The 24,854-nt window shown below is 41.5% G+C and overlaps 1 protein-coding gene across 1 annotated transcript in view; it reads right to left on the bottom strand.

Annotated features, from left to right (window-relative positions):
- Positions 1-10,556: 10,556 nt before the first annotated feature.
- Positions 10,557-24,854, bottom strand: part of LOC146830624 (G2/M phase-specific E3 ubiquitin-protein ligase-like) — a 701,391-nt gene continuing 687,093 nt past the window's right edge. Inside the window, exons 3-9 of the mRNA XM_085604807.1 lie at positions 22,812-22,971; positions 19,253-19,354; positions 18,852-19,165; positions 15,208-15,389; positions 14,053-14,225; positions 12,126-12,340; positions 10,557-11,108 (exon numbers count right to left, since the gene is read on the bottom strand). Coding sequence (XP_085460933.1) covers positions 10,852-11,108; positions 12,126-12,340; positions 14,053-14,225; positions 15,208-15,389; positions 18,852-19,002 — 978 coding nt within the window. The 5' untranslated portion in view covers positions 19,003-19,165; positions 19,253-19,354; positions 22,812-22,971 and the 3' untranslated portion in view covers positions 10,557-10,851. The remainder of the gene's footprint in view (positions 11,109-12,125; positions 12,341-14,052; positions 14,226-15,207; positions 15,390-18,851; positions 19,166-19,252; positions 19,355-22,811; positions 22,972-24,854) is intronic.

Raw genomic sequence — 24,854 nt, 5'->3', positions numbered from 1 at the left:
TGTACACTCCACTCAGTAGGACAAAGGAATAAAACATGACGTTGTGGCTACCATTGTTGCCTGACTGCTGCAGTGTAATACTTGCAGAGCAAACTGTTATAATAACCTTTTTTAATAGGTAAAAACCCCCCTTTGAAATATTAGGAAGTCACCACTTTGTGAGTGTTGTAGCCAACACGCTTGGTTGGGTGGTATTTAAAAGTGCCTAAAGGCTATTATCAGTTTACTGCTCTATGTATAAAACCAGAGTGATTTCAAATTTTTAATAAATAGAAATAATAAATAGAAAGTTAGCATTTATCTGCCTGAGCTTTCAGAAAGCTAAATAGCATTAGCCTTTGTCAACTCCCAGCCTCTACTCAAGCCTGGCTATAGGTTTAAAAAAAATGTGAACTGCATCCCAGGAGCAAACAATAGGCTGACCTGAATGGGTAGATGAACCCTCAGAATTCCACAGAATATTTACAGAGGAGGCTGTGGGCATCCTGTTAACACCGTAATGTCAATCCGGCTTAACAGGTCTGTGAGCCACATCTAACACTTGCAAGGGAGAGGACAGGATGCCAAGGCAATTTTGTGAACTTAATGCCTTTCACTGAAAGACCCTGCTTGTGACCTACCAGGCATCTGTCTCTGTGTTTCTTGTGGGTACAGTGAGTGCATCAAACTGAATTTTATTATTAGATGTGGAACGTCACTAGGATTACCAGGGTACACTCCCCATTTACACCCCCAGCCACAGAGCCAGAGTTTATTGTGGCCAGAGACCTTTGCCGTACTGAACTTGCTCTAATACACTTTGCATTTTTGGCCAGTTTACAGTAAGGTAAACATGAACTACTGCAAACGTAAATTTTTTTACTGCTTGGGAAACTTTACTCCATTGGTCATAGAGGAACTGGGAGTGTCATAGTGTGTACCCATTCCCCTACAAGCTGGTGAACCAAAGAAGTCTGGACCCTCATCCAGCCTTTCTCTGAAAAATGGCAGACTTGCTAAAAGTCTGAAGCTGCTGCACTTGGCTTCTGTGACCTGTTAGAAGGACCTGAAGAGTTTGGACCCCCTCCTTCTTGAAATCCAAGGACTGAAAGGTCTCCAAATATCAAGAGGCTGATCTCCTGTGCGGGTCCAGGAACCAAAAAACCAAAAAAACCTGAAAAGAATGTTCCTGTGAAGAATGGCAGTTGACCAGTGGCAACTGGACCCGGACTGAACTTTGCTGTTTCCCTCTGACAGACACCCTGAGGGGCAGATTTATCATTATTTTATGCAGTGCGGTGCAGCAAGCCACCTTGCTGCACTATGCTACGTGAAAGAGAAAGGTCACGATTGTACCGTATTTAACACGAAACCACGCATTCCTGACCTTTACTTGCACTGGCGCACCATGTGCTGCCTTGCAGACAGGAGTGTTTTTTACAGGACACCTTCCTGCATTAAAAAAATCCCCTGAAGCATTTTTCTCTTTCTATTTGTGCTATGTGTGCTGCAGCACACATGGAAAGTGGAACAAAAGAGGAGAAATAGAGACATTTCTCCTCCTTATGCTTCACCTGGGAGGCTTAGCATTTTTACCCATTCCCAGATCTGACAGTAATGTTATATCTGGAAATGTGCCAAAATGCATGGTAGAATGCGTGGGAACACCTAGGCTACACCCATGAAATACCTCCTTTTGACAGAGTAATGCAACACAGCAATTTGCACTGTGTTTCGTTACTCGAGATTTATCAAGCCACGCTGGGCTACGCAAGGTGGCCTTGCGTTGCTTCATAAATCTGACTTAGTAGTTGTGTCGCAAAGGCAATGCAACTCGTTGGTAAATCTGCCTCTTAGAGTCTAAAACTACTACACCTTATAAGTGTCCTCCTGTGGTGGTTCAGGCACCACAAGACGTTCGGGAACTTTGCTCCAAAGTTTAAAGGGACCAATGGCAACAAGTATTTGATTGGCAGTTCCCAGAGTCAGATTGAAAATCCTCAGAAATTCAAAAACGTTTGAACTTGGAAATTATTTCAAACTTCTCGTCCCTAGCGGGGCTAATCTACTTGGTATATCCAACGTGCTGGAGCGGCACTGATGTAAAAATGTACAACGTGGCTAAATCCCGCCTCCACTCCTATCTTAGACCTCCTAGTACCTCCTACTCATGACATAATTAGGCTAAACAGAGCTCGGAAGCTGGGTAGTGGCCTAGCTTGTATTCATAGGAACACACTCTCCATTTCTCACATGGAGTCCTCTTCGCCATCCTCCTGTGAATACCTCTGTCTCAGCTCTCAAGTACTAACCTGCCGGATTGCAAACTTCACCATTTTTATCACCCCCCGGGAGACAATCTCCCCTTCATCGAGCAACTAATGGAAAACATCTCTGGCAATGTCGACTCAGCCGTGTCCCAAATCTTCCTTGGTGATTTCAACCTTCACCGGTCTAACCCCAATGCACATGCGGTAATGTGCCTTAAATCATTCTTAACTGATCAAGAACTGATTCAGCACTGTGATCGACCTACTCATAACAAAGGAGACACTCTAGACCTCATTATCTTGAAAGGAGAGACCATCACTTTGGAGACCATTACCCCTTGTGACTGGTCCAACTACCACTGCATCCTCTTTTATATTAACAGATAGGCGTCGGAGAGGAAGTGTCAACCAACGAAATCAAAGATTTGGAAAAGGGACCTCAGATCAATAAACTCAGATGAACTAGCAGCCTACTGTAAAGCTGCCCTCTCCTCTCAAGCTGACTTGGTTGAGGTTCAGTGACTCACCGACTCCTACAACTCGACCATCTCCAACCTCATGGCTGACATTGCACCACCCAAACAAAAAAATGCCTCAACAAAAATATCCATCCGGTGTAAAATGATAATCTAAACACGGTACGCCGCAACCTCAGGACTGTTGAACGGTCCTGTAAATCCAAATCCTCCCTACCAACTAAAACTCCTTAGAGATGTTAGGAGCTTCTACAACAAACAAATCAAGAGCGCTAAAGCTGACTACTTCAGACACCAACTTGATCAAGCTGCTACCGCCCCAAGAAACTTTTAGTATTGGTCAAACAGCAATCAGTGGAAGGTCCAAACCATTGACTCTGGAAGCAGTACACCATCATGCGACAAACCTGCTGCTTTCTTCACTGAGAAATCAAGACCCATCACCACTGAACTCACCTCCAAGAAGGCTCTCCTGTCATCCTCTGGGTCCACACCATGCCTTGACCTCTTAGAAAACTCCAAACCTGCAAACCTATCAGCCTGAACACTAAGAACAATTCGTAATGGGGCACCGTTACCCCATTCAGTGAAAAAGACATCAACAAGATTCTTCAGAATATCAACCCATCTAACCACTTCAGTGACCCGTTACCCCCGGCCATCTTCAAAGAAATCAAGAATGCACTCATCCTCAGCTGGACAGGGATTGTAAACGCTTTTTTATAACAAGGCACCATCCCAGACTGCCTAAAAGCAGCTCAAGTATCACCTACACTAAAAAAACAAACGCAGATAAAGCTGACCTCAAAAACCTCCGCCCTATCTCCAACATCCCAACCCTAGCCAACATCCTAGTAAAATGCGTACAATCCCAACTTTGTGCTCACATAGATAACTTCCAACTCCTAGACCATTATCAATCCGGTTTTCGAAAGGGGCAGGATACGGAATCGGCTCTCACTCATGTTATGGATGACATTTTAAAAATGCTTGACTAAAATGATTCTTGACTCCTAATCCTCCGTTACCTTTCCTCCGCATTCGAAACGGTTAATCATGACAACCTTCTATCCATTCTGAAGAACAGGATGGGTTTCACGGGTCGGGTGCTACAATGGTTCTCGTCCTTCCTCCACCACAGATCACAAAGAATCAAGGCAAACCACTCACTCTCCCAGCCTTCTCTAGTACTCATGGGGGACCTCCAAGGATCAGCCCTTTCTCCTATCCTCTTCAACCTTTTCTTGGAACCACAAGCTAATTCATTAAATTCCACAAACATTCTCTTCCATATGTATGCGGACGATACGCAACTTTATCTGAAACTCTCATCCCCGGACAACATCATCTCACTCAACACTACCCTAACGTCTAACTGAGAATCATCGCCTGCTCAACACCTCCAAAATTGAATACCTTCTCATCTCTCCTCCGAACCACATCTCCAAGCCAGACCTTTGGCTGATTCACCTCACTGCTTTTAACTGCATCCCTCTCATCATAGACTCAGCCAAATCTCTTGGAATCACCCTGGACAAGCACTTGAATATGACAAATCACATCAGCAATGTGTGTAAGGGAGCTAATCACTTGATGAGGACACTTAAAAATATCAAACCATTCCTTCCACAGTCTGATTTCAAGCAGGTAGTCCAAGCGCTTGTCTTGCCGGGGCTAGACTACAGCAGCGCTACGCTCTGGGATCTTCCCAAATACACCCTGGCTCCACTAAGGGCATCACTGAATGCTGCGGCTAGACTGGTTACAGGTAGCAAACAAAATGAGCACATATCCCCAGTCCTAAAATCCCTTAAATGGTTGCCCTACACAGCTTGAATTCAGTTAAAGATTGCCGTTCAGACGCACAAAGCCTTGCATTTCAAAACTCCCAGGTACCTAGCGCAAAAACTTTAATTATCCTGTGGTGGTAGAGCCTCAAGAAGCGCTAACACTTTCCTCTTGAAACCACTCATCCATAGCAAAAAAAAAACTTGTCACCAAGCCTTCTCCAGCGCTGCCCCAAAGATACGGAACTCTCTTCCCCTGGAAGTATGCAGAATATCCTTAATGACAGCTTTCAAAGTGGAAGCTCAAAGATTCCTAATGAATTAACTCTTACCTAAATTGCGCAATGTTCACCTGCACTAAGTCATTGATCCTACAACCGTTGTACCATCATTTGATGCTGCTCTTCTTTACCGCAGTGTGCCCCCCTTTGTAGCCCGCTATATACCTGTTTATTGTATTACTCTCCTTGACTCATTGTCTTGTAATTATGTGAATATTCCTGTTTTTTTTATTCTTACTTGATGTCGTTATTGCATTTATGTCCTTCCTTCCATCTTTTTGTAAAGCGCTCTGATATCCTTCAGGATCTTGTCTGCGCTATATAAAGCTTTATAAAATAAAAATAAAACTCATTAATCTGATGACATCCCACTCACTTTTCAGGCAATGCCCTCCTGTGAAGGCCTCTGTTTTTCAATAGTTGGTAAATCTTTCCTGCTCTATGTTGGGTTAATGTTTGGTGCATCAGGTCGGATAGGGACAGAAAATACTACTTTATTATTCATACTTCTGAATATTTTACTTTTGTATTTAGACATCAGCACAGTCACAATTAATCATAAGTACTTTCAAACCGAACATATTTCTCGCAAAGCCTATATTACATATGCAGTGAGCCTGTAGCTAGCATGGTTGGGTTCATCAGTCTTCAGATGGTAGTCCCCATCACCACATAGGCTGACTCTGACAGCGATTGCAAAACTGTTGTCCTGAATATGGGGCACTGTAATTCTTGTATGGTCATAAGAGCATGGTTTTTACTGATGCTGGCATCTTAAACAGGGCTAGACTTTTCTTCCACAGGTGATTAGGTCAAAAGAGGACAAAGGAAGATGTCTTTGTCTCGTGCTTCAATGACAATAGAAACAGAACCGAGACCAAATTCTTCCAACATTTTCACATATACAAAAAGAAAAATGCCTCTTTGATGTGTTTTTCTGTAGGATCCTGCACATAACAGTACTGGCTGTAATCCAGGTACACTTTTAGCATGAAGCAAGGGTGCCTGCATTGTTGCTAAGCAGCAACAAGTGTGCTAGCACCAGAAGAGAGTGCCATATATTTTAAATATGGCTGTTGTGAGCTCTATCCCATTCACGTAATGCGCCACAGAAACTTGCCTTGCTGCACTGCGTTCATGTACTTACTAAATTTCTCCCTAGATTTTGGGGTGTGATGCTGTTTGCAAGGTGCACCCTACTACCTACGTCCGTGTTGGGTCCCATGACATTTCTGTTTGCAATCTACTTGCAAGGGCACACAGCCTACAGCTTAGCCTACGGCAATTTATTTAATAGGGTTTGCAGACAGTTTCGAGGGGTGCCTATGGGAGTATCCTGTTCCTTTAGCCTCCAGCATTCAATTTAAAATGTAGTATCTGTATGATTGGTCTCCATCATCCATTCAGTCCTTTTCCCTACAGAGCCTTGACCCCTTCTATTTGTCTATTTCCCCACCTTCCTGCACACTTCCATGTACCATTTCTCCTTAGATCCCATTCCAACCTGGATCCATTTCCTGAATTTAGGCCTTTAGCTTCCAGAGTGTACTCCATCCTGGTGTTCCCACCTCATCCCACCTCAACAGGGTATGAACTATAGTAGACTTCTCTTCCTAGCCTTCTCTTAATATTTTGTAACTTCTTTCTTCCACTCCCCTGTACTTACTCGGAGTATCCCATGCAGTCTTTTTTTCCTTTCCTTTCTTTATTCTTTGCGCCATTTTCTGCCCTATTTCCCTTCATGCTTTGTTCTTACTTTGCTGTGTTTTTGTGACTAGAGTCCTAGACACATTCATGCTTCCTACCTTCCTTTTGCACAATAATGCAATTTTCATCACTTGGTCCCAGTCAGATCTTACCTCCCTATCTATCTCTCCCCTGCCACACCCTTTTACTTGTGCCATTGCCTACCTGGTCCCTCTAACCATTTCAGTCTGTTTCTCACAAGAAGTTTCTTACATTCGGTAATGCTTTAGCTAGTAGAGACTCTATCTAGCTGCAGATTCCTAACCATAGAATATTCCTCAGGAGTCAGACTAGATCCAGAAGTTTTCAAGCAGTTCGCTTGAGATGGCCTCGTCCGGCTCTGTGTTGTGGTGTCTACGCTGTCAATGCAATGCAATGCGTGGTGCCTAAATAAATGCCACCCTGAAGCGCTGATGTTAGTTCCTTTTGTGACTTTCCATGTCAAGCACGCAGCCATGCTGAGGACTGACAACTGAACTGAAATTCTAAGGCCCTTAGAATGGTGAGCCTTACACTGTGATCAGTTCTGCGAGCATGGAGGATGGAATGACCAGAAAGGTCATCTGATAAGAGACTTCTAGCTGCATATTCCTTATCTTAGAATACAAAACCCAAGCAAAGCTTCCCAGGAGGTGGGTATGCGAAGCTGGTTTAAACCAGGAAGTCCTACAAGACTGAGTGGACCAAGTGCCCATCATAACGGACCGAACTGTTCAGGCAATAGTGTTTGGTAGACATCTGCAGAGATGCCCATGTTGCTGCCTAACAGATAACCAGGACAGGGACTCCTTACGCTAACGCAATGGTCGTAGCCTTGGCTGTGGTGGATGAGCAAGCAAGCCCTCAGGAGGTTGCTTCTTGCCCAATACGTATCAGGTGTTTATGCTGAGCAGTATCCGTCTTGAGATGGTCCATTTCTGCACAGCATTCCCTTTCTTGGCCCCTTTGTACACCACAAAGACTTGATCGTACACCCGGAACTCTTTTGTGTGGTCAAGTTAGAAACAACAACTCTTTTTGGGTCCAGACAATGGAGTCTCTCCTCCTCCTTTGAAGTGTGAGGTAGAGAAAAAAAGTTAGGCAATGTGATGCACTGGCCTACAAGGAAAGTAGTCACAACCTTCCGGAGTAAGGAGGCATGTGTCCGGAGTACGAGATTGTCCGGATAGAAGATGGTGTAGGGAGGGTTTACATAGAGTGGCTGCAATTTGCTGACCATTCTGGCCGATGTAACGTGCACTAAAAAAGCAGTCTTGATGGTTAATCAGTGGCCGGATCAATTATGCAAAGGCTCAAAGTGTGCACACAATAAAGCATGCTGAATGGCCTGGGAGGAATTGTATGTTGCAAACCGTTGAGGATCCTAGCCTCAAAAGGTGCCTTGAACAAAGAAGAATGTCCAAACAGGAGAAACTGAGAATGGGGAGCAGTTAGAGCACTAATGTTCCTAGATAAACACCATGCAACAAATTTATCCTCGCGTGCTGGCGTATACCCACTTGGTGGAGGTACTCCTGGCTGTCAGAATAACATCACATACTTTGTGAGGAAGTTTGAAAACTGTCAGCTGTTAAAGGTTGGTCTTCAAACATAAAGGTGAAGGGTGTGCAGGTTCGAGTGTAGGACCCTCCCGTTGCTGCAAAAGAAGGTTCTCTCAATGAGACAGCCTGATCGGGGGATCGATCATTCAAGTCCAGAAGCGGGTTCATAGAAAGCCGAAGGCCTGTGTCTTCACTGGAGTCTGTACTCCTCCAAGTACAGCGGCGGAGGCCTCGGCTGCTACCTGCTGTGTCCTCAGCCAAAATGTTGTAACCCCTGTCAGCATGTCAGCTCTCGGAAGAGGGAGCAACATGTCATGGGCACTGACGTGTGCGGCAGGGCTTTCTTTTAAGATGACGAATGCATGTTACTCGGTAGAGTGTGTACCTGCTAGGCTTAGGGTCTAGAAAACGAATGCTTTGAATGATGATAATACTTAACAGAGTGTGCAAGATGGTTATATTATTTTTAAAGCAGTTAGGTTTTACTTACACCAACAAAAATAACAGCAACACAGCATATGAAACTTCCATTCAGCTGTTCAAAGAGCAATGTGTTAGAAACAGCATTACAAGGTCATTCAAACCATGAAAGAGCAACTTTAGAGGCATTTTTCCACACATTTGCTTACCGTTCATACATGCTTCTAACGGAGGCATGGTTTGTTCTATGATACAGATACGTCAGACTTAACAACTTCCACAAACATTTCCAAAGAGAATTATTGATGAGAAAGTTGTAAACAGATCGACAAATTTGGGAGAGGAAGACAAGAGGACTGATTGCTTGTGGGAAATGCTAGTGTCCAACTGCAAGCTTCAAATGTATTCAGTGGCATGATATGAATTGGCGTAAAATAATTAGGGACAACACTACTCGCACACCAATATAATAACTGTAAAGCTGCTAATATTTTCAATATAGGCTGTAGGTATGGTTTAAGCTAATTCATTACCAATATTATGGAAGTGCAATAAAAAATATGTTTTTGGTTTTTCTAATGTTCTTTTTATTTGATAGTATGAGTGCTAGAATTATTTTTATATATTTGCCATATTCTGATACACAAGGTTTTTATGTGCAGATTGTCCATATTGCCTATTCTATTATTTAAAAACACCAATAGTTGTGATGTTGACTGCTTTCAGGTTGAGGCTTCACACATCTACAAAGACTCCTTTCAGATAAGACCTTCTCTGGAAGGACTCTCTGACTCATAAAAGTCAGGATCAAGATGAGCATGATTCAGTGCAGGGAAGTGTGAGAAAAGCCTGTCTTTTTTCCTATTCTCTGAAGGTAGTGTAGTAACCAAGTTTCCCTTAGAGTTATGTGAATCTTTGTGGATGTGCCCTGCAATTTGGGAGTTCACAACACAGTGCAGTAGGTCCCTGCTGACCACTCGTGGTGCAAAAGACACACAATTGATGGACGGAATGCAGAACAAATCAAAACATTCACCCCCAGTCAGGAGATCTGGGTTAAATCCATCATTCTTTTGCTCACCATGCCACCCCAGTTTAGACCTGGCCATATGCAAATCAGTCATGACCTTGTGCCTCATGGGAACAGTCCAGCCCGAACTGCCAAGCCAGGTCCTCCCTGGACCGTAAATAAGCATTCGAGGACAGGTTTCGGGGTTACATGGGTCCCGAGCTCTCCATGCCACTGGAGTGAAGCTATCCTGGATGATGAGGGTTGAAAGCCTGAAACCGGTCCTAGGATGCTTGTTTCCAGTCCGTGGAGGACCTGACCTGGCAGTTCGAGCTGGATTGTTCCCATTGGGCGCAGGGTCAAGACTGATTTGCATATGGCTGGGTCCAAACTGGAATGGCATGGTGAGCAAAAACATGATGGGAGTTAGGCCCAGAGCTCTGTACTGGGGTGAATGTATTACATTGTTCAGCATTCTGTCCATCAACTGTTCTTTTTGCATCTGACCACTCGTTGTGGGATGAACAAATTTCACTCTGGTGGGAACTGTCACACGGGTCTGCTTGAGACCATTCAAAATGATAATCAGCCCCTGACCCTTGTTACTGGCACTAGAGAGCTTGAACCCAAAAGGATGGGAACCCCTTGGAGCGGAGGACTAGGACACAAGGCACAGTAGCTCAGTAAAGTAATTGTAGCTATAGCCTGTTCTGTGAATCATTCAGTTAAGCATTTTTCATAAGCAAAGTAAAGGTATGGGTTAGACGATCACTTGCTGCTTTGCAGGCCAATAGATGACGTCTGAGTTTACATACCCTCACACTACCTCACTGAGAAGCCTGCAACTGCTTGCCATTGCTACAATTGAGAGTGAAGTGTTATAGGGATTGTACATAGCCCAGTTTGCACAGCCAAAGGTTCACTGTACCCCTTTACATCAGAGGTACATTACCACAGGCCTCAGGCCCAATTGCCACTGCTTGCCCAGTGGCCACCAAAACAGGGTCTGACACAAGACACACTAAAAACATGAAACCAAGAACTCCGTCAATCTGAAGAACTTCTATTTATTGACAACCAATGTATATTTATTGGTATAGATCGTTTAGAAAAAAACTTTATTCATCATTGTAACAACAAACATTGACAAAAGAAATGTGCTATTCTCAAGGCACAGAGACCTGCCCTGTGGCTATCAAGTGGTTTTACAGAAGCCTAAAGCCCTTGCATTTCGTAAGCTGCCACAAGACTCACACCTTCCGCGACAACAGCATGATCAATCCTTGTATCCATAACTACTTTGTCATATATATACATTATACCCCTCATTTCAATATGATCATTAGGCTCGTCCAAATCCTGGAGAATTCAGTATCCCAAAGTCCATGTTTGTTTTAAATTCCTCATAGGATATTGAAAGGGGGAGGCGCAACACATTTCCACAGGTGTTTGCCTCTGGAAACATAGACATTTCAACTTGTCCATCGCATGAATGTAGAAACTCTATTGATGGTTGAGGATTAAAGCCAAGTGGTGGAACTGTGTTAGCGCCAGTCACAAAACACAGAATGTCCTTTAATTTGGCTTCACATGCAAGCTCTAAAAGAAAAAATATATATATGAGTAAAACTAGTTAAATTGTGATTACAGCAAAGATTGTGATTGTTTTTGTATTTCATCTGCTAAATGAATACTTCAGTAATGGTTGACATGTGGATAATAAAACCAATGATGATTTGCTGTGCTTCATTTCACCAAAAACTCATCAATTCGAGATTATCTGTTGTTAACAACAGATAACATTTCAAGATCTGGTGTCAGATTATTTTACCATTTCCACAATCCTGCTCGCCTTACTCTCCCTTTAATAGAAGTCTTCCCATTGTTCAACATGGAGTAAGCATAGGTATTCCATGTTGGTAGACCTGCATCTGACACTCTCTCTGAGTCTTCACACACACACACCACTGTTTATACAAACAATGCCGATAAGCCAATAACCTTATCTTAAAGGCTTGGGGCTGGAGGTAGCTGCAATCTCCACTGTGCAAAGGCTTTACTCTTTTAGAGACCCACACAGCAGACCCAATCATGCTCTATATCGATTTGTATTACTTTTCCTTGATGCAGTACATGAAGCATCATTCTAATGGGGTAGCTACCATTTTACTCCCAGGACACTACAATTAAGCTTTAACCCCTTCCATGCTGCGCAAATTCCGCCGCTGTGCTGACGGAATCTTGCGCGGGCGTGGTCATGACGGAACGGTTCCGTCATGAGCACAGCTCAACCGTGGCTCATGACGGAACCGTTCCGTCATGAGCACCGAAGGGGTTAACAACATTAATAATATACATATCGTGCAAAATAAAGATTGAAATAAAGCAGGCATAGACTTCACAACTTTGGATGCATTGTCCTTTTGTTCTTCTTATAGATTTTACTCTGTGCAAATAAAACGGGTTAGTATGTCCCTCATAAACTCTCTTTCTCTACAGTATAATTCGGAAGTTTTTGACACCATGTTTGTCATAATAGGCTGGTTTAAATTATGTTTTCAACAGATGTGTCTCATCAATAGTTGAGCTATAACATAATGAAACAATTTCACTTGCCTTCACAATCTTGGAGGTAATCTCTCCAGTAAGCAATGATGTGTTCTTCCTGTAACCGATGGTTACTGCCTAATGAACTGAATTTAATGGTAAACATGCCATTAATGATATCAGTGGTGATTTCGTGCTCCATCCAAATGAATGCCTCTTCAAAAAGTTGTTTATGAATTTCCATGGCCTGAAGTACACCCAGAGTTTTTAACCCCTCCTTTAATCTGCAATAAAGAAAAAAGAATACCTAACCATAAATAATCAGACTATTGGTCAAACTATAATGTAAAAGTTATTATAAAATTAATATATGTCTATGATGCATCTAAAGGTCCATCAGTGCCCTATGTTCAAGCTGTTCATAAAAAGTTCTGTCCAAAAACAAAAATCTGAAGCTAGCTGTTGGAAAACACTGACAAAGGCAAATTCTCTTTCTCCTGTGGTCTTGTGATGAATTCCTAGCAGCAAGGTAGCACACGACTTGCAGCTTTTCTTAAAAAAACGTAACCAAACCCAGCAAGTACATTATTAGAGGGCAAACAGTTCATTTTCAGAGCTTTTTGGATGCCAATTTTTGACTTTAAACTGTTGACCCGGTGGAGTGTGTGAATGGGACCTTAGAGACTGTGCTTGGACTTTTAGCAAGGCCTAGCCAACCCTGCATAATAAATTGTTATTTTATGCATTGGATTAAAAGAGCACCTGGTCGAGGTGATTTGTAGCTGTTGATGTCTGCAGGCTTCACGCTCACATCAACCGTGGGAGTTCACTGGAAGGTAGGGGGCTAGAGGTGGCAGTAGATGTCAAAGAATAGATTTTGACTCTTAATTCTGGGTGAATCTGTACTCCATAAACCATCTACTTTATGAGGAGTACAAAGGGTTGCCTTTCCAAATATTTTTTTCAACAAACTGTAAAAATATTATATAGAATGATGAAAACTAAAATATAGTCAAGGTAACCCTATACAGCCAATTGCAAATTTACTATTCTTAGGTATGCATCGAATTACCTAGACAACATCCAATTATTTATTTTTTTGCAGTTGGATAAAAAAAAATCGTTAGATTGATAGAACACCTTACAGAGTTTGCTAAGCAAATGTTTGAGGCAAACAAGCACTGCGATACTGATAGCAAATTCTGTTTTAAACATTAGAGAATGGCCTCAATAAACACTTATTAGGGCAAATGCACAAATCATTGGCAGCAAAACAATAGTTACAATTTGTGACCATTACATTTATGATTTCAGACCTATATGTTGATTTTTAAAATGTCCTGGTGGATACATTCAAAAACGTTGAGGAAATGTGTGGCCTGCTGATCAAGTTTGTATTCACCGGGCTGCCATTACTTTTCTATCCCACGCACATGCAAGCCCTGAATCTGTTACATTTTTAGAACTCCTTTTGGGCTGCCAAGACGTGAATATGAGAAGTCCAATTCCTCTGACGATCTGCTGTTTATGCTGATGCCCATTGTGACTATGAAGGGAAAGGTAGCTGTGGCTTAATTTTAGTGCAATTTCTATTTGGGGAAGTTGGGGAGGTGGGAAGGCCTTCACCGTTTTATTTCTTCCTGTTTGTTTTCTCTATTTTGATTTGTGTTGCATGGGCTGAACCTATGGGAATGTTGGGATTCCTGTAATTTTTGTTAGCCTTCTATTTATGCCCCCTGGAGGAAGGACAGCACAAGTTGTATTGTAAAATGCCAACAAAAAACTGAAACAAACTAAATTTAAAATATATTTGAGCACCATGATGTGCTTGATTTCACATTCTATCATTGGGACATTTCACACAGTGTGAATATGTATGATGCCATTAGGGTGAACAGTGATTTACAGTAATTACTTTTTAAAAATGGACATACATGTATTGCAAAGTAAAAAAGATATTGTTTTATAATGCATATGCACATAAATAGCACTGTACCTAACTAGTGAAGGAACAGTCCTCCCCACAATGTACCAATTGATGATATCTTCCAATAGTTCTTTTTTGTCATTCAGAGATTTTAATGGACGCAAGCAACCTGCTACGCTTAGAATTGTGCTGTGTTTTTGAATCAATCCTTGAAGAGTTTCAAGAGACGAAGCATCCTCTATCTATGGAAAAATTAAGATTATGATATTCTGATTAAATAGAAACAAAAAACATTTTAACTTAACAAAAAAAACTGTAATTAAACCATGATGATGCAGAATATTTTGCCTTGGCCATCTGCTAAATAAACATATTTGTTCAGTAAGTTTAATGTTTATAAAAGTTTAACAGTCAATGGACTAAAACAGTATCAACTGCTGCTGTAGTTAACGCCACTGTAGTTTTACACTAGCTACACTCTCTCCCTGAATGGAACACCAACTGTAAAAGAGTGGGAGAGAATTAGACAAAGATGACTAGCAAAATGGCCTAATGTACCTGAAAGTGTTTGGCAATGAGTATATTAATCCAGAATACAGATATTTAGGTCCTCTCCTATATCACATTGTTTGCAGAAACATGGTCAGGAAGGCCCCATCTATTATGTTATTAGTCAGTCTTGAAAAACTGTAGCAATTCCAGGGGAGTCTCATGGGGCAACTACAAGTGGTAGTTGGTATGACTGTAGTTATGTGCCTGAAACTTTGTCTTCTTGTAATATGAAGACTCTGACATATCAAGAACATATCACATACTTTTGATTTGGTAGTATCACTAAGAAATATAGATCAAAATTTGGTTAACAGTATAACGTTCTTGATTGATCACTGATGCAAGAATGTGGATTTGTGCATGTCAGTTGAGAGAGTAGCAAATACGTAGAGGTTGCTTTGGAAACTTTAAAAAGGTGTGGAGGCACGGGAATAGACATTCAGGATTGACCCAATTCCATATCAAATAGATGAGTGTAATTTCTTTTCATATTCATTTATAGTACATGTGGCAATTATACATAAATCCAAGATACATAAGTAACTATTAACCACAAAATTAGACCCAAATCATTTGCATGTTTTTGCCTCATAGACCCTCAACTACGTGAAAACCAAATAAGAAAAATTGATAAAGATTCCTCAGCACAGATGTTTAGTATCTATTGCTTACCTCTTGCAACATGTCTCGTGTATCTGGATCTACCACATCTACCAAACTGCAATTCACATTTTTTTCATCAGAAACTAAACATCGATACAAAACAGGAGACACAAAATTTGGAGCAGGCCCCCCGTGAACTAGGGAAACAGCCAGGGCTTGGCCAGCAAGGTAATAGTCATCATTTCGCATACCTTAAACAAGAAAAAAGAGATTAAACGTAAAGTATTCTGCTTATCTATAAAACATTTATTATACATCTCAAACTAAATTTATTGCATAAAATCTAGAAAACATATTATCCAAGAATCCACGGCCCGATTCACAAAGGTACTTACGTGCAGTAAAGTCAAGTATGCAGAGTCTCGGCATATGTGGAGAAGCCTTCACACTCGGGGCTTAATCACTGTACTTGGGACACAGTCTCCATACTCGGTGCAGAATCTACACAGTTCACAGTGCGGAAATTCGGCCCGAGTACAAGACTCCGCACTCTTAACAGTACCTTTATAAATCAGGACCACAATATATTTAAGACAGACTAAGATGTTTAGACAGATGGCCTGATTACGAGTTTACCCGTTACTTTACGCACCTGATAAATAATTTTACCACAGGGTACATTAAATATTGGTTGTGAAAAATAACACTTATTGCTAGTTTGTGGCGAATAGCATGCAGATCTTGGTGTTTAAAGCACCAAAATCTGCATGATACAGTAAATTCCCTGTTTTTCTCTACCATTATCTTTTGACAGGTTTCGCATGCCAAAATTTATCGACGGTTGAGTTTTTTTTAACATCCTATAATGATCAAATGCAAGATCCTGAAGAAAGACCGCTCCACCCGCCCCACTCGCCAGCATCCACAAAAGCTCCCTCCGCATGACAACCACTGACTTGGACGACGCTTTGCCCCCATGTAACACATCCACTTCCAGACCAACCCCAGAATAATGCTCCATGGAACCCTCGCCTACAGACTGCCTGGCTCCATTCACCAATGTCACTGCTGACCTAATCACATTCCATGCACTCGCCTCCACAGACTACATACTACTTAGAGAACTAAACTTCCACCTGGATAACCACCACGACCCCAACACCACCGCCCACCCTGAGAACCTCGGCAACATAGGACTGAAGCAACTTGTCTCTGCCCCCACTCACACAGCAGTACACAAACTTGACCCTGTCTTCGCAGGAGGAAATAGCATCTTCCTCTGTCACATCACGGAACTGCTCTGGTCTGACCACCATTGCATCCACTTCTCCTTTAGAAAACCCACAACACACAAGCACACGCATCGCCTCCCATGCAGAATCTGGAGCAAAGTCTCAGAAGAACACATCACCTCTGCTTTCACCTGCACTCCATCCCTAACTATGACAGATGCCAACACTGTGGCAAGCAACCTCCACCAATGGATCGCCAACTGAACAAACACACTCGCTCCCCTCCAGAAGACTACAAGACGACACAACAAGAAAGCAAAGTGGTTCACCGCAGCACTCCAAGAATCTAAGCACGCCTGCCGACGACTGGAAAAGACATGGAGAAACAGCAAAACTCTGGAAAAACACACCACCTACAAAACAGCCACCACGGCATACCGCCAACTCATTAAATCCACAAAGAAGAATTTCCTCCAAGACAGAATCCTCTCCAACACCCACAACTCCAAGGACCTCTTCTCCATCATACAGGAATTTGCCAACCCCAACAGCGAAACAACAGAAGCCCACCACTCCCAAGACCTCTGCAACAGACTCAGCTCCTTCTTTCACCTCAAGATCAAGACGCTCTATTACAACTTGGACGGCCAAGACCTCTGCACCGCCTCAACCCCCACCCCCAGCAATGCCACCCAACAGATCCTACTTACTTGGACCCCACTCACGACAGAGGACACCATAAACAACATGAAGAACATCCACTCCGGAGCACCTTCAGACCCCTGCCTGCCACACATCTTACACAGGGCTGCCACAGCCATCGCATCCGAGCTACGTTGAACCATCAACTGCTCCATCGTGACTGTCACATTCACTGACAAATCGAAGCGCACCTAACTCAACCCCCTCCTAATGAAATCCTCCGCAGACCCGACAGACCGGAAGAACTTCAGGCCCATCTTGGTGATCCCTTTCGCAGCCAAGGTCATCGGAAAGGCCATCAACACCCAGCTAACATACTTCATTCAAGCCACCAACATCCTAGACATCTCCCAAACTGGATTCCGCAGCAACCACATCACTAAGACCACCCTCTAAACCGCAACAGATGACATCCGTGCACTCCTTGACCAAGACCAAACTGCAGCCCTCATCCGCCTGGACCTATCCGCAGCGTTCGACACTGTCTCCCAATGCACACTAACTACCAGACTCCACGACGCCGGCAACCAAGGAAAGGCCTTAGACTGGATACGCTCATTCCTCATGGGCAGAACACAGAGAATAAGACTTCTTTCTTTCCTTTCAGAACCGACCAAGACCAGGTGCGGAGTACCCCAAGGATCCTGCCTCAGCCCCACCATCTTCAAAGTTTACATGGCCCCCCTCGCAAGCATCATCCGAAACCATGAGTTCAACATCGTCTCCTACGCTGATGACACCCAACCCATGCTCTCCCTCACCAAGGAACCCAACATCACCAGGCACAATAAGGGATGAAAGCTGGCAAAGTTATATTCCTTGGAGGATGATTGTTGGGGACATGTCTTAATAACCCAGTTTAATTGTCTCCACCTCGTGCTTATATATGTAGTACCTGATTAAAAGGTACAACTCATTCCTGCCCAAAGAGATTTACAACAGTGTGTTTAACCAGGAATAGAATATTACATGCCATTTTTGGACCTTCCAGATGTTTCTTTCTTTAAGCGGCAGCATAATCCGAACTTAACCATAATTAAGTTGCTGTACCCAAAAAGTTCTGCTTTCTCAACACTCCTACAAGATGTCTTGATGGGCTCCAGTGGAGGAAAAAGTCTATCTTAAGAACTTTTTTTTTTAAGATCTGCATCTACAATGGACTGGAAGACTTTAATTTCTACGTACAAGAACTCCTACCGTTATAACCAAACCAGTGTCTGAAGTCTCATGTATCAAACTAACCCACGCAGTGGTTTATTTCCTTTGATATTCGGGCATAAGCAGGATGCATCTGTACAGTTTGGGTGATTATTTCATACACACTGCTGCACCAGAGCATCAACTAAGATTACCTAATGCAGAATCTCTAAAGTTAGCCATTATTTGAAGTACTTGTCAGGGGAATTTTCTCTAAATTGATAACAGTAACTACAGCAGGAAAACCTTAGCCCCTCATTTAATGCAAAGCAAACATAAAATATATAATGGAGTACATGCTAGCAAGGTTGTTTTACAGGCTGCAAGGGATATATTCAGTGGGTGAAATTGAAACCAGTCTGCTCTTGCTGCATAAATGAATAGTATAGTGCAGTATTCCCTTCACTATTCCACTTTTAGTTAAAATTCTTTGAGAATGTCTGATCAGTGGTATCAAACAAACTTTGAAGGAGTCAGTAAGTAATATAATATAAACATTATTTACACTTCAAATAATTATTCTTTCCCTCCTCTAGAATTTGAGCAGTTTAGGAAGGTTGGAACATAATAAATTTACGGTACCTAGGGCATCACAACTGAGTGTCTTGCTGTTTTCGGGTCCCTCAAAGAGTTTGCTGTGTTGTAAATAATGCATTAACAATCGCAAAAATTCCCGTGTTGGACCACCAAAATCAACAGCTCCTTCAGAGTTACCAGAGGAATCAGTAAACATAACAGATATACGGTTGATTGCTTTATAGGTTTTGCGAAGGAAGCCACGACGTGCTCCATCCCAAATATTTCGCCGATTTATGTTGAACTTGGATGTCTTTTCAGAGTCAATTTGTAAAGCAAGGTTTGATAGTAGATCCTTCAAAGTTATGTCATCGCTCTCACTGAAATACAGGAAATAAAGCTAAGCTATCAAATGTATCAGTTCAAAATTAAACGTATATATTCGGAATTAAACCTTATAAAATTACCTTTCGTGTGCCTCATTTTGTTCAGCAATATTGATATTTGAGGTATCAAACTCTTCATCGTCAGGGATGTGCACATTATCAACCAACAGTTCAGTGTAACATCTAAAACAGGAAGAATATTGTCAACTATTACTATGTTAAAAAAACACAACCAATGTATCATCCTATTGCTTCCTGTTACAAGTCAACCTTATACATGACTTATAGGGCTACATGCATGAAAGTTAGAAATAGCCATTTCATAATTGCGATTTGCTGTGAATCACAATTAGGAAATCGCTATTCCTAAATGGACGTCTTTTGAGTTTAATCACTGGTTTGTAGTGGGTTGAGGTAGGTCGCAATTTGCAGCCCATTAGGAATCGTTGCCATCACAGGGATGGTGGCCTGCTGGGATCAGCAGACAACCATGTCTGTGATTGCATTCAAATAAAGAAACTATTTTTTGTGCCTAAACGCAGCCCATTTTCCTTGAAGGAGAACATGATGAGTTTAAAAAAGAAATAAATGAAACTTGGAAGTTTCAGTTTTTAAGAGCAGGCCAGTGCTAATATTTTTGCAACCGTATTTCAGTCGCAAAACATTTGTACATACCATTCTAATTTCGTAATAGGAAGGGATGCCCTCCTCATGCCCCTTCCTAATACAGAATAACAGAACCCAAATTGCCATTCTATAAAAGCATTTTGGAGGACGCAAATGGCCCGACTCTGTGAATTGGGTTGTTTGTGACTACATATACATGTTCCTAGGTTTGGATTACTAACGTTTTACCAAATTAAGCAACAATCATCACTAGAGAACTCATTATCTAATTTGTTCACACTAGGTATGATCTTGTAACCAACCTGAGTATGTTTAATGATTAATTATGCTTAATTGTGTAAGCCAATTACTTTAGACTTGTAGAAATTGCCAGTCTTGTCTTTGCCCTCCACATTTATTTAGCATAGTAGTGCAGATTACAATTTTACCATCAATGCATTTTAATAGACAGAACATGGGTTAGTGGCAGCATATAGTTAAGATTCCTACAATATGTAAAACAAGAAAAAACTACTAGCGCCGTGCCACACGCCAAGGGTGTTATACTTCAGAAGTACATACCTGTGGTACTCCATATTGACTACTAGGCACCTCGACATTTGGTTTTACATCTTTTAAATTGTGAATTTTGTAATTCTGTCTCATGCTAAGATGCCATGGCCACCACACTACATTATGCCGCACAACTACTGCTTGGGATTGTACATTTTACATTGTTGTATTCCTGCATAATTTAAGTGACTGCTGTACATACCATTACCTGCCTTGATATACAGATTTTTTTTTCTTTAAAGTATTTGACCACTTCAGATGCATTGTACATTAACTGCATGATCCAATAGCCTTACATCACGGGAAATAGCAGGGAAAACAGTTATTCGTGGTCCTGCATTACTGGCCTGGTCATGACAAAACTTGCAAGAGAATAACTTTTTATATGAAAGCCAAATACTTTCGAAATTATATGACAATATTTAAAAAACAAGCAAATTTATAATTGAATATCTGGGTTGAGAAAAGCAGTACCGATAATGGTCATCAAATCCTTCGCTAATGACAGTGGGAGAGGGCGAAATCTGAATTGTATGTTCTTCTGTCGTGTTCGCAGAAATTGGATTTGTTGTAATGTTGTCGACTTTCAATGGATCTGAACTACTCAGGTATTCTGTTTCAGCAGAATTATTGCTGAAAGGTTCTTCACTTTCCAGCCCCATCACCATCTCCGTTTTTTCATCTATGCCTTTATCCTATAAAAACATCAATGGCACATCAAATGAATCTTGATGAAGATATCCAAGAAATGCTAGTAATCAAACAATTTATAAATAGCCAGTGTGTAGAAGCCAGGCAAGAACTACTCCTTGAGGACAGCATCACACAAGCATTTCCAGTGTTCACTGGCAGATTACCATACACAAATCCTACTGCTATAAGGTGATTTAAACTGCCTACAAGATCATCCATAGCACAACTCCATATTTTTCAAATATAAATTCTGACATTACATGTATAATACAACTCTCAGCTGAAGGCACTTACCATTTGCAATTTACACCTTGTGCAATAAGCAGCTCCAATAACTTTAATTGGAACATTGAAGTTAAACATATTAGGGAAATAACTATATATATGTGATTCCTGACATCACACGGTAACCTAATCTTGTCACTGTATATTTATTTGCTAATACTGTATAGCTGCATACCTAATCTACCTCATATCACTGTAAATTGTCCTGCTATTCAAATTGTATCGTTAACCTACCTCATGTAATTGTTAAGTGCTCTGATACCCAAGGGTCACGTTCGCGCTATATAAAACTCTTTAAATAAATAAATAAAAATAAATTCACCTCTGCATCTTATACACACATACAGACATTAACTCACTCACAAACTCCGTCTAGGCAATCACTTGTTCACATTTGTTGGCAGTCACTCCATATAGAGTAAGAGAGAACCGCATAGGCTGGTGATACATAGCTATATGAATAGAGTTAAATATTGGACTATACAGTTTAATGCCCAAATTAAAACAAAGTGGATCATATTGAATTATGTTATAAAGTAAAGTTGTATATTCCTATCTAAATATTAAGTAATGTTCCTCCTTTTTATTTTCGGTAACAACATAGGGCCAGATGTAGGTGGCCAAATACTGAGCGGTAACGCATAAATCCGCAGAATTTCTGTGTTACCGAGTGCAATGTAGGTAAGTTGAAACCTACTTGCAAAATAAGGAATCGCATAATAGCGATTACTTATTTTGCTCTTGCATTTAAGGAATCGGAAATATCGATTCCGAAAATGCAATGTACGTAGCACTAAAAATAGTGCACTTCAGCCTTAAGGAATCGCTAATTACCACCAACTTCAAGTTGGTGGTAAGTAGCGATTTCCTTTAAAAAAGCCCTTTTTTGCTTTTTAAAATGTGCTATGTGGCACACATTCATGCCCTTGGGGCATGTATGTGCGCCACATGTGCAGACATGCAAGTTTCAGGGGTGCAACAGGGTGTCATTTGGACACACTGGCACCCTTGAAATAGCTCCCGCTATTACAGATTCGGTAATACCGTATCGCTAATAGTGAAAATCTTCTTATTCAGTCCTATGGGCCTCCTAGCCCGTAGGAATGAATGGGTAGGTATTCCTTAATAACGAATCTCAATTACCGATTCGTTATTGAGGAAAGTTAAGGAATCGCTAATATTTTAGCGATTCCTACCTACATTCCATTTAGTGAGTCCTTAATAGCGATTCGGTAGAAATCGCTATTAAGGACTCGCTAAATTGAAGTTACCTACATCTGCCCCCTAGTACAGTATTTTACTTCCGGCTTAGATAGATATTGCTACGCTATAAAAAATTTTTTTTATCTAACTGCACTAGAAAGAAGATGCAATATGAAAAATATTATGGGAATATGAAAATGCATGCATATGTATTAATAGACCTGTTTCCTATACCTTTCAAAAGAAACCACAGAGCATACTTTATGCAAGTATTACTTACAGTCACCTGTGAATCAGGAAGTTGAAGAATTTGCCTTGATGGTTGTAAATAGACTGATTTCTGTTTGAAGAGTTTTGAGATTATAAGACCTGACAGACTCTGTTTGTCCATTAGCAATGGCTGCACTAATTTGTTATGGCATGGCATCAGAAGTTTTATGCTATAAAAACATAAAGTGGCGTGTTAGTTTAACTACACATGAACTTTAACATTATACATTTCAACATATCTCAAAATATCACAAATGTTCAATCTGCATCACTCAGAATATCATCCATGAAGGAAAAATTAAACCTGTTTGTCAATAAGCTGACCAACTTTTATCAATGCTGACAAACTGTTATACCTGTCAGCCTTAGAGTGGTCTTCCCCCAGACTTTTTGCTTATTTACATCCACTTTGTAATTATTGTTTTTGTTGGACTTAGGACTCTGACCACTGCTGACCAGTGCTTAAATGTGCCTGTGCTTCTGCCATAAACCTGGTTTATCCACAATTGGTATTTTTAATGTACTTGTAGGTGCATTGTAAAATGGTATTCCATATACCCAGGGCCTGCAAATTAAATGCTGCTAGTGGGCCTATAGCACTGATTGTGCAACCCACTCAAGTAGCCTATCAGACCTGTCTTAGGCCTGCCACTGCAGGACTTGTGTGTGCTGTTTCCTGCCACTCCGACTTGACATGTAAAATCAAAGCCTTAAATTTCCCTTTTATTACAAATATGTCACCCCTAAGATAGGTCCTAGGTAGCCCATAGACCTGTAACAAAACTCTGTCAGAAGAACTGCTGTGAGGCTTCAAGGACTGTCACTATTCTGGACTACTGATCTTGAAAACCTGCTTTTCTGCTGTGCTGCCCTTCTGCCTGCTGCTCACTGGCCCTGCCGAGTGACAGCTGGACTCTGCCTTACGACCAAAGTGTTCTCCAAGTGCTTATTTGATTTCCTCCTGTTGCTTGCGACTCAGCGATATCAAAGTCTATAATCTTGCTCCTGTGCCTGGTCCATTGGAAGTGGACCCAGATACTTGCTCCAGAGAAACAATGCATCCATTGCTTGTATGAAGCAGAACCTGATGCATCGTAACTGTGACAGGAGTTGAATCGGCACATTGCTTCAGAACCAATGCAACGGCTGTGCAAACTGATGTTCGGAACATCGCACTCAAAACCAACGCATCTAGTTTTTGGCACTTCGTCTTCGGAACCGACGCATCGCCACCCTTTGGGAATCAACATGCCGCTCCCCTGCGCTCCGCATCTCGCTGTTGCACCTAGGATCAAAGTACTATGTTCACTGGACCTGCTTGGCTCTTGTCCCTGGTCTCTGATCTATCACGTTGGCCTGAACTGTTGACTTTGCCCCAGTCCAGCGTGACCAGATAACCCAAATTAGTGCATATTGCTTGTAAAGACTAGTCCTCTTTTTATTCTTTATAAATTCATAACTCCACTTCTACTCTTTCAATTTATGTTGGTTTGTTCTAGATTAATTTATAATATTATTGCCTGTTTTGCTAAACCTATGTGGAGTATTTCTGTTGTTATTGTGTGTTGTGTAGCACAAATACTGTACACGATAACTATTTTGATTTGCCAAGCTACCAGAGGTTGAGCACAGGTAATTTTAGTGTGTATCCGAGATACCCTTAATAGGATTGTGGTTCCTGCTTAGACATGGTGCATGTCTTTGCCAACTAGAGACACGGGGTCTTATTTATAAGTCCCTTGCGGCACAACTGCGCTGCCGGAGCATCACTTTTGTGACCTTACAGAGGCGCCATGTTCAGATCTAGTTCTATGAGACCATTAGAAGCCACTTTACATGGATTTTCATGGCTTCGTAGATATGGAGTAAAGCAAAGAAGCGCAAGTTGCTGACTTGCCTTACTTTGTGTCAAAGAGGCAGTACATTCTCTAGAGCATGCGTAATGAGGAGAAATGTTTACATTTCTCATTTTTTCCACTTTGCATGTGTGCTGCATTCTGCAGCAAACATAGAACAAGGAAAATGCCACTAGTGATTGTTTTTATCCAGGAAA

This window comes from Triturus cristatus, chromosome 5_1 (genome assembly GCF_964204655.1).
Source record: "Triturus cristatus chromosome 5_1, aTriCri1.1, whole genome shotgun sequence".
Classification (NCBI taxonomy): domain Eukaryota; kingdom Metazoa; phylum Chordata; class Amphibia; order Caudata; family Salamandridae; genus Triturus; species Triturus cristatus.
The sequence above is the reverse complement of the archived record's forward strand: the minus strand, read 5'-3'. Positions and strand labels throughout refer to the sequence as shown.